The sequence below is a fragment of the Canis lupus genome, chromosome 27 (assembly GCF_048164855.1).
Source record: "Canis lupus baileyi chromosome 27, mCanLup2.hap1, whole genome shotgun sequence".
Taxonomy (NCBI): domain Eukaryota; kingdom Metazoa; phylum Chordata; class Mammalia; order Carnivora; family Canidae; genus Canis; species Canis lupus.
In genome coordinates, this window is record NC_132864.1 from 31,485,629 (window position 1) to 31,496,127 (window position 10,499).

General features: G+C 39.5%; 1 protein-coding gene across 1 annotated transcript in view; it reads left to right on the top strand.

Annotated features, from left to right (window-relative positions):
* The window catches only part of SLC5A1 (solute carrier family 5 member 1), a 74,340-nt gene extending 65,138 nt beyond the window's left edge, over positions 1 to 9,202 (top strand). Inside the window, exon 15 of the mRNA XM_072803371.1 lies at positions 7,200 to 9,202. Coding sequence (XP_072659472.1) covers positions 7,200 to 7,417 — 218 coding nt within the window. The 3' untranslated portion in view covers positions 7,418 to 9,202. The remainder of the gene's footprint in view (positions 1 to 7,199) is intronic.
* The last annotated feature ends 1,297 nt before the right edge of the window (positions 9,203 to 10,499 follow it).

The following is a 10,499-nucleotide window of genomic DNA, read 5'->3' on the forward strand; positions in this document are numbered from 1 at the left end:
CCATTCACCCCCACCCTCCGCCCTCCTCCCCTTCCACCACCCCTAGTTCGTTTCCCAGAGTTAGGAGTCTTTATGTTCTGTCTCCCTTTCTGATATTTCCCACACATTTCTTCTCCCTTCCCTTATATTCCCTTTCACTATTTTTTATATTCCCCAAATGAATGAGACCTTACAATGTTTGTCCTTCTCCGATTGACTTATTTCACTAAGCATAATACCCTCCAGTTCTATCCACGTTGAAGCAAATGGTGGGTATTTGTCATTTCTAATGGCTGAGGAATATTCCATTGTATACATAAACCACATCTTCTTTATCCATTCATCTTTCGATGGACACCGAGGTTCCTTCCACAGTTTGGCTATTGTGGACATTGCTGCTAGAAACATCGGGGTGCAGGTGTCCCAGCATTTCATTGCATCTGTATCTTTGGGGTAAATCCCCAACAGTGCAATTGCTGGGTCATAGGGCAGGTCTATTTTTAACTCTTTGAGGAACCTCCACACAGTTTTCCAGAGTGGCTGCACCAGTTCACATTCCCACCAACAATGTAAGAGGGTTCCATTTATCCGCATCCTCTCCAACATTTGTGGTTTCCTGCCTTGTTAATTTTCCCCATTCTCACTGGTGTGAGGTGGTATCTCATTGTGGTTTTGATTTGTATTTCCCTGATGGCAAGTCATGCAGAGCATTTTCTCATGTGCCTGTTGGCCATGTCTTTGTCTTCCTCTGTGAGAGTTCTCTTCATGTCTTTTGCCCATTTCATGATTGGATTGTTTGTTTCTTTGGTGTTGAGTTTAATAAGTTCTTTATAGATTTTGGAAACTAGCCCTTTAGTCTAGCTTGCAAATATGACTGATACGTCATTTGCAAATATCTTCTCCCCTTCTGTAGGTTGTCTTTGAATTTTGTTGACTGTATCCTTTGCTGTCCAAAAGCTTCTTATCTTGATGAAGTCCCAATAGTTCATTTTTGCTTTTGTTTCTTTTGCCTTCATGGATGTATCTTGCAAGAAGTTACTGTGGCCGAGTTCAAAAGGGATGTTGCCTGTGTTCTCCTCTAGGATTTTGATGGAATCTTGTCTCACATTTAGATCTTTCATCCATTTTGAGTTTATCTTTGTGTATGGTGTAAGAGAATGGTCCAGTTTCATTCTTCTGCATGTGGCTGTTCAATTTTCCCAGCACCATATTTGAAGAAACTGTCTTTTTTCCAATGCATAGTCTTTCCTCCTTTGTCGAATATTAGTTGACCATAGAGTCAACGGCCCATTTCTGGATTCTCTATTCTGTTCCATTGATCTATGGGTCTGTTTTTGTGCTGGTACCACACCGTCTTGATGACCACAGCTTTGTAGTACAACCTGAAACCTGGCATTGTGATGCCCCCAGCTATGGTTTTCTTTTTTAATATTCTCCTGGCTATTTGGGGTCTTTTCTGAATCCACACAAATCTTAAGATGATTTGTTTCAACTCCCTGAAGAAAGTCCATGGTATTTTGATAGGGATTGCATTAAATGTGAAAATTGCCCTGGGTAGGATGGACATTTTCACAATATTAATTCTTCCAATCCATGAGCATGGAATATTTTCCGTCTCTGTGTTCTTCCTCCATTTCTTTCAGAAGTGCTCTGTAGTTTTTAGGGTATAGATCCTTTACTTCTTTGGTCGGTCAGGTTTATTCCTAGGTATCTTATGCTTTTGGGTGCATTTGTAAATGGGATTGACTCCTTAATTTTTCTTTCTTCATTCTCATTCTTAATGTATAGAAATGCCACTGACTCTGGGCATTGATTTTGTATTCTGCCAGACTGTGAATTGCTGTATGAGTTCTAGCAATCCTGGGGTGGAGTCTTTTGGGTTTTCTATTTACAGTATCATGTCATCTGCAAAGAGGGAGAGTTTGACTTCTTTGCCAATTTGAATGCTTTTTATTTAATTTTTAAAAATTTCTTATTTATTTATTTAAATCTATTTTTTATTGGTGTTCAATTTGCCAACATATAGAATAACACCCAGTGCTCAGTCACTAACCCCCCTCAGTGCCCCTCACCCATTTATCCCCACCCCCCGCCCGCCTCCCTTTATACCACCCCTTGTTCGTTTCCCAGAGTTAGTCGTTTCTAATGGCTGAGGAATATTCCATTGTATACATAGACCACATCTTTATCCATTCATCTTTTTAAAAAATTTTTATTTATTTATGATAGTCACAGAGAGAGAAAGAGGCGCAGAGACACAGGCAGAGGGAGAAGCAGGCTCCATGCACCGGGAGCCCGACGTGGGATTCGATTCTGGGTCTCCAGGATCGCGCCCTGGGCCAAAGGCAGGCGCCAAACCGCTGCGCCACCCAGGGATCCCTATCCATTCATCTTTTGATGAACACCGAGGCTCTTTCCACAGTTTGGCTCTTGTGTACATTGCTGCTATAAACATCGGGGTGCAGGTGTCCCAGCCTTTCATGCTGTGTATCTTTGGGGTAAATCCCCAGCAGTGCAATTTTTGGGTCATAGGTCATAGATCTATTTTTAACTTTCGAGGAACCTCCACACAGTTTTTTTAAATTATAAATTTATTTTTATTGGTGTTCAACTTGCCAACATATAGAATAACACCCAGTGCTCATTCCATTAAATGCCCCCCTCAGTGCCCGTCACTCAGTAATCCCCACACCCGCCCACCTCCCTTTCTACCACCCCTAGCTCGTTTCCTAGAGTTAGGAGTCTCTTATGTTCTGTCTCCCTTTTTGATATTTCCCACTCATTTTTTTCTCCTTTCCCCTTTATCCCTTTCACTATTTTTTATATTCCCCAAATGAATGAGACCTTACAATGTTTGTCCTTCTCCGATTGACTTATTTCACTAAGCATAATACCCTCCAGTTCCATCCACGTCGAAGCAAATGGTGGGTATTTGTCTTTTCTAATGGCTGAGTAATATTCCATAAATTCTCGTTCAGCCATCTTACTTATAACCTTATTGATTAAATCCCTGGCAGTAAGTACTCCTTCCTGTTGTTTCTTTTGGGATAAATTTCTCCATCTTGTCATTTTGCCCAGCAAAGAAAAGAAGAAAGAAAGAGAAAACAACAATATAACAATAACAACAATAGAACAACAAGAACAACATACCCCCACTAGATCCTGGGTGTGTTTTTGTCTACTTGTTAAAAGAAACTAGAACCCAAATTAAGAAAGAAAGAAACACACACACACACACACACAGACACACAAACAGACACACACTACAATGTAAGGAAACAAAAAGTTAAAATAATATAAAGTATATATTAAAATAAAAATCAACAAAGGATTGACAAAAGTAAAATAACTAAAAAATGTAAAACCAAAAGACTAAAGAATAAAAATACAAAGAATGCTACATATTCTTTTCCCTAAGAGCTGAAGCTTCGAAGCCCTCTGTGATCAGTAAACTTGGTGAGCACCAGTTTTTTCTTCTGGTCTTCTAGGGCAGGGGCTTGTTTCCCTGATTCTCAGGTGGACCTGCCCTAGTGGAAAAGTGCCTGCAGTGAGCAGAGGCCGAACTTGAAGTAAGCGGCTCCAGACGTCACTAGGTGGCGCTGTTTTGCCTCCTGAAGGCTTTCAGCGGTGATGGGCAAGATGAATATGGCTGCACACTGCTCTCTAACCTTGGAGCTGAAAATTTGCACCCCCCTCACTCTACAGTAAGCCCTCACAGAAAAGCAACCAATGTGTCTTGTCTACCTGGTTTCTGTCAGAACTCTGTGTTCACCTGATCTGTGACTTTTTATCTCAGGCATGTGACTGAGTCTCAAAACTCCAAATTTTATGGACTCCCATGGCCTGCGCACTGTTCCTCCCAGGGGAATGTGAGGTATCTCTTCAGGATTCTGTCTTTTGTTGGACCCCATCCCAGGAATGCAGTCATATGACCATGCAGTGATTCATAGTTGATGGCAACACAGAGAAGAAAGGCAATACCTAGATTCGTTGTTTTCAGCAAGCATCCCTGCTCCTTTGCCCGGGAACTCAGCTAAACTCAGGCATCACCCATTCTTTTTACAACTCCGGGGATCCTCTTACCATGCTGTCACAGCTGGGATTCTGCTCTGCTTCACCACCTAAGAACTTTTAAGCCAGGCACATCTCGGCTGTAGCAGACTTCTAAAAGTTCTGTTGCTTATAATACATTGTGGTAGCCTTCTTAAGCAGCCTTCCTTATCTCTGCCATATCCTCAGCTATGCCGCACCAGATTCAAGTCTTTACACCTCTTACCTTCTAAATTTTGGTCCACTGGTAGACTTGCAGCATTTGTTTTCTCAGATCTCTGATTGATTTCTTGGGTGTTCAGAATGATTTGATAACTATCTGGTTGTATTTGAGGGACAAGACAAACTTAGGGCCCCCCTACTCCTCTGCCATCTTAACTCCTCTCTTTTGTCCATTTTAATTACTATGTGTGTGGTGTCTACCTCCTTGGGTTGTTGAGGGTTTACTGTGTCTCCTGGATCTGGATTTCTGTTTCCTTCCCCAGATTTGGGAATTTTTCAGCTATTGTTTTTTCAAATAAAATTTCTGCCTCCTTTTCTCTCTGTTCTCCTTCTGGGATCCCTATAATACAAATGTTATTACACTTGATGGTGTCACTGAGTTTCCTAAGTCTATTTTAATTAATTAATTTGTTAATTAATTAATAATATTATTTTTCTCTCCTGTTCAGTTTGATTACTTTCCATTACTCTGTCCTCCAGGTTACTGATTTGTTCTGCTTCCTCTAGTCTACTATTTATTCCATCTAGTGTATTTTTAATTTAAATTATTGAGTTCTTAGTTTATGATTGGTTCTTTTTTATATTTTCTGTCTCATTGTTAAGGGTCTCACTGAGGTACGCCACTCTTTTCTCAAGTCCAGTGAGTATCTTTATGACCATTACTTTAAATTCTCTATCAGGCATATTACTTATTTCCATTTTGCTTAGGTCTCTTGCTGTAAAGTTGTCCTGTTCTTTCATTTGGGACATATTCTTCTATCTCCTCATTTTGTCTAACTCTCTGTGTCTGTTTCTATGTATTAGGAGAATCACTTATGTCTCTTGCTCTTGAAAGTAGTGACCTTATGAAGAAGAGGTCCTGTAATGCCTTGCAGTGCAATATCCTCTGTTCAGCAGTACAGAACTCGTTCAATCTTAACTCAAAGTGAGGAGGCAGGATATTGCAAAGAGATAGTGTGGGATTTGGATTCAGGAAGAACCGAGATTGAATCCTCACTTCTCTATTGACTCCTTGTGCAAATGATTCCATTTTTTTCTAAAGCTTGGGTTTTTAATATAAAAGTATTCTAAGTGATAGCATATACTTATAGCAGTGTTAGAAACATTGAGCAAGGGGATCCCTGGGTGGCGCAGCGGTTTGGCGCCTGCCTTTGGCCCAGGGCGCGATCCTGGAGACCCGGGATCGAATCCCACGTCAGGCTCCCGGTGCATGGAGCCTGCTTCTCCCTCTGCCTGTGTCTCTGCCTCATTCTCTCTCTCTCTCTGTGACTGTCACAAATAAATAAAAATTAAAAAAAAAAAAAAAGAAACATTGAGCAAGATAATGCTCCATTTTAAGAATTGGCTATAATTGTCACCATTATGATTGCTACTAAGGAATACTTTTCTGAGTTGGTCTGAAAAGGGTGAACAGCAAGAGTGCATCTATCAGGGATTCCATAGAGGAGACTCCCACCCTGGTTGGAGAATTGGCTTAGTGACTTGTGAGGTTCATGACAACACTTGAATTCTGTTGTTTCTTGGTCAACTCATGGTGAAAGCAGACGGAAGGCCCTGACCCATTAAAGTAAAATATTAAGATATTTTGAGGGCTTTTTATAGATAATGGTTGTCACTGTCACCATTTTCTGAGAAACAGCATGAAGCTGTATCAACTTCATGTTGTCATCATCACCATCATTGTCATCATGATTGATAATGATATGATCATGATATATTTTATTATGAATATCTTACGCTAGTGATTCATTTTAGCACCATATTTTACTTTTAAGCAGATAATACAAATATAATTCTTCCAAATTTATGATGGGGAAAATGAGATATAGAGACTTTCTAAGGCCACCCAGCCAACCAGGCATTTCTCCCTTGGGCTGGTAAGTAAGCCCAAACTTTTGTTACTTCTCATATTTCTGTCCTGGTGGAATGAACGAAGTGGAGAGGGACAAGGAAACTTGCCTCTCTTTCTTAAGTGCATGAAAGAAAAGAGAGTAGAAGGAGACTAATACCTCTTGACATCTGCTACACACTGGGCATCCTCTCATAGAATCTTAATGGAGAAGGTATTATTTATCCAATTTTATCTGCACTTGAATGCAGGTGAATTAGCAAAACCATAAAGCTGAGTTTTAGTTCCAGTTCTGACACATATATGTGCTTAATCATTAAGGTTATTTGCAATTCTAAAAGTCTGTGACTCTTAAAAAATGGGAGAATGGAGAGAAGTAGTCTCTGACTATGGTATTGAAAACACAGTGGGCTTGATTTCATATCTAGTGAACTATATACCTGGGATTCTAACCCAGATTTATTAGCCTTTAATGCCACGCTGTCTCAGAGGAGAGAATTGGTTCCCTTGGTGGTCATCCACTTTGAATGGCAGGGCCAGTTGGGTGGTTTGATTCAGCAGTATTGATATGCAACATCAGATTTTAAGCTCTGGAAGTTTTCATTTTTGCTGCCCTGTGTCGGGGAGTATTCAGACCAATTATTACCACATGGCTGGATCCATGGCTTTGGAACTCTTTGGAACTTTCAGGTATAACCAATATGCTCCTGAGTAGTGCAAGTCTGACTTTTCCAGTGATGTGGTAAGCAAATATGAGTTTATGTATTTCAGAGGTGGGTTTTCCATGTTGTTCATGTCATAGTTTCCCAGTCTGATGCTAACATTTCTTCTCATAGACTATTTTTTTCCTGTTTGAGCCTGACTTTTCTAAATCAAGATATATTTGGATTGGCCTGATAGAGATAAAGCTTAATTTAGCTGATCACAAAGACGTAGAATCCATCTTTTACCATCATCTTATAAATAATCAAGTTCACTCAAACATTTTGTACCATTTCCACTCCTGCAAACAAGAAAATTGGGATATGTCTGCAGAATGACAGATGTTCCATGTCATGGCATCTTCCCTAAAACCTTTTATACCTTTTCTTTGACACAGAAGTTCCTGAGGAGAAAAAAGGATGCTTCAGGCGTGCCTATGACCTATTCTGTGGCCTGGACCAGCAGAAGGGCCCCAAGATGACAAAGGAAGAGGAGGAAGCTATGAAGCTGAAGATGACAGACACCTCAGAGAAACCTTTCTGGCGAACAGTAGTGAACATTAATGGCATCATCCTGCTGTCTGTGGCAGTTTTCTGCCATGCATTTTTTGCCTGAGCCTTGCCTTCTGCTGCAGGCTCTGTTCAGGAAGGCCAGACTTTTTACTCTGTCTTCTTTAGTTCTGTTCTGTGGTGTTAAGCCTGTGATAAACCAGTCAGTTGTAAATTTTGCCCAGTTGATAAATGTGTAATTATAGGCTAGCTGAAGAAAAGTCATTATTTGCTGTTAACTTATGTATTTGAGGCCAGTGTGATATCCTCAGCTGTACATATTAGAGCTGCAGAAGGAAAATCCAACTCAGTCATGTCCAGGAAAAGGCACACTAAAAAAGAAGCCCTGCTATGCGTAATGCAAGTTTTTCCTCAGGTAGATTCAGTGTGTCAGTGTTGTTTGTGATTCTTAAATATTATTTTAGGAGTTGTGGTCTCCCTGGTTCATGCCACTTTCCCTTCATGACTTTCCCCTCATTTTTTTTAAGAAAAAATTTCCCCTCTCATCATATCCCTGTCAATTTTTTTCTAGCCCAAGAAGAACCAATCTGACAAACTGATGAATGCATTGAAGTTGAAGATGGGAACTTGATAGGGTCCCTGCCCTGGGTGTTTTGCTATTTGAAGAGAAAGCTTGGGGTTGGCAGGACTTACCCCAAGGGGATGGATGCAGGCACCAGCCTCAGACCAGTGTGGGAAGTGGGTAATCTTGAGTCAAGGCGATTTTCTAGTTTTCTTTAAAATGTCCATTGTGAGTTCCTCATGTTTGAGATTTTACTTATTTTGTCATTTAATGTGTCTGGAATGTCTTAGGAACTCAGCAATGCTTATGGACCAAATGGGTGATTTGGACACTTATTTATAAATACTTGCATTATTTTTATGTAAGCTTTGCCCTTGGTTAATTTTTTTCTTGTGTGTGGCTGCACACAATACAGACTGGTGACTCTCATCAATTGAAATGCATTTTCCAGAGACCACTCTTCCTCATGGTGCGGATGTTGACATATGAGCTTAGAAACTGATCTATGTCACATAAAAGAACAAATGTACCTCTTGGGGCATCTGTCATCTCAAAAAAGCCACAGTCTCCTGAAACATAGAAATAATTATCCAAAGATTCTCCTCCCCATGAGTTCATGTGACTGTAGCCCTTCCTTTTTGGGGTATCTTGATTGGTCATCATCTATTGACCAAAGTTAGGGTAGGTACTCCCTGTTCTGAGTGTATTTCTTGTTGAACCTGTTTCCTAGGGAGAAGTTTTCAAATAGAATTTTAATCAATCAATTAATTAGTTAATTAAATTCTTTTAGTCCTACCTGTGAAATCTCAATTATGTTGTAATATAAACTTTGAAGTTAAATTTCATTTTTTGTGAAAGGAAAGATACTATTTGATACACCGTCCATATTGCCCTTAAGTGAGGCAGAGAAGAGGGGAAAGTGGAGAATTTTATATGGTTGGCATTACTCAACAGACTCAGTTTCAGATGAGGGTTTGTAGTATTTTTGAGCTTTGATAAGATAAAGGGAAAGGATTGTAAGCTGGTGGATGAAGGAGGGACAAAGTAGATTGTCCTGGATTCAATTTCTGGCATTGCCAATGATTCACTGTGTATATTGTGGTAAATTATTTCGTCTTAACTGTATATTTTTCTCTTTGAAAAATGGGGACCTTGGTGCTCATAGCATCTACCTACCTCCTCTGGGTGTGACTAAGTCACTTTGTAAAGGAGATGAGAGATACATACATGAAAGATGCCAAACAGATGTTATATTAAGCTGCATTTAGTCCCATAAATTAAAATGTATTACTTTGATAATAATAACATTAAAAAAATGTAACATCTGGATTTCCTGTTTTCTAGATACTCTAAACAGATACTGACTGTGTGTGGTGAGTTTTGTTGGCATAAGATGCAGATTAGGAAATAGGAACCAAGACAGTTGGGAATAGAGTCTAGCAACCTGAATAAAAGGGAGCAAAAGAGAAGATTTCAACTTCAAAATCTCTACTAAACATGAGTTTACATTCAATGCATGCCTTTTTAGGACTTACTAAGTTGCTTGGGTGACCAGGGTCCAGTAAGTGATAAATTGTAGTGGAATATTTTTTTAAAATGAAAAGTTCTATTAAATTAATTAATTTAATAGATCAATAGATTAATTAATTTAATAGATTAATTTAATTCCAAAATCAGGCAAAGACCCCACCAAAAGGAGAATTATAGATCTGATGAACACAGATGCAAAAATTCTCAACAAGATACTAGCCAATAGGATCCAACAACATTAAGAAGATTATTCACCATGACCAAGTGGGATTTATCCTCGGGATGCAATAACTGGTTCAAGATTCAAAAAGCAATCAATGTAACTGATCATATCAGCAAGAGAAAAAACAAGAACCATATGATCCTCTAAATAGATGCAGAGAAAGCATTTGACAAATAGAGCATCCATTCCATTCCTGATCAAAACTCTTCAGAGTGTAGGGATAGAGGGAACATTCCTCAGCATCTTAAAAGCCATATATAAAGCCCACAGCAAATATCATTCTCAATGGGGAAACACTGGGAGCCTTTCCCCTAAGATCAGGAACATGACAGAGATGTCCACTCACCACTGCTATTCAACATAGTACTAGAAGTTTTAGCCTCAGCAACTAGGCAACAAAAAGGAATAAAAGACATTTGAATTGGCAAAGAAGAAGTCAAACTCTCTCTCTTTGCAGATGACATGATACTGTACATAGAAAACCCAAAAGACTCCACCCCAGATTGCTAGAACTCGTACAGTAATTTGGCAGTGTGGCAGGATACAAAATCAATGCCCAGAGGTCAGTGGCATTTCTATACACTAAGAATGAGAATGAAGAAAGAGAAATTAAGAAGTCAATCCCATTTCTATCCTGCCACACTGCAGGATACCTAGAAATAAACCCAATCAAAGAGGTAAAGGATCTATACCCTAAAAACTACAGAACACTTCTGAAAGAAATGGAGGAAGACACAAAGAGATGGAAAAATATTCCATGCTCATGGATTGGAAGAATGAATATTGTAAAAATGTCCATGCTACCCAGGGCAATTTACACATTTAATGCAATCTCTGTCAAAATACCATGGACTTTCTTCAGAGAGTCAGAAC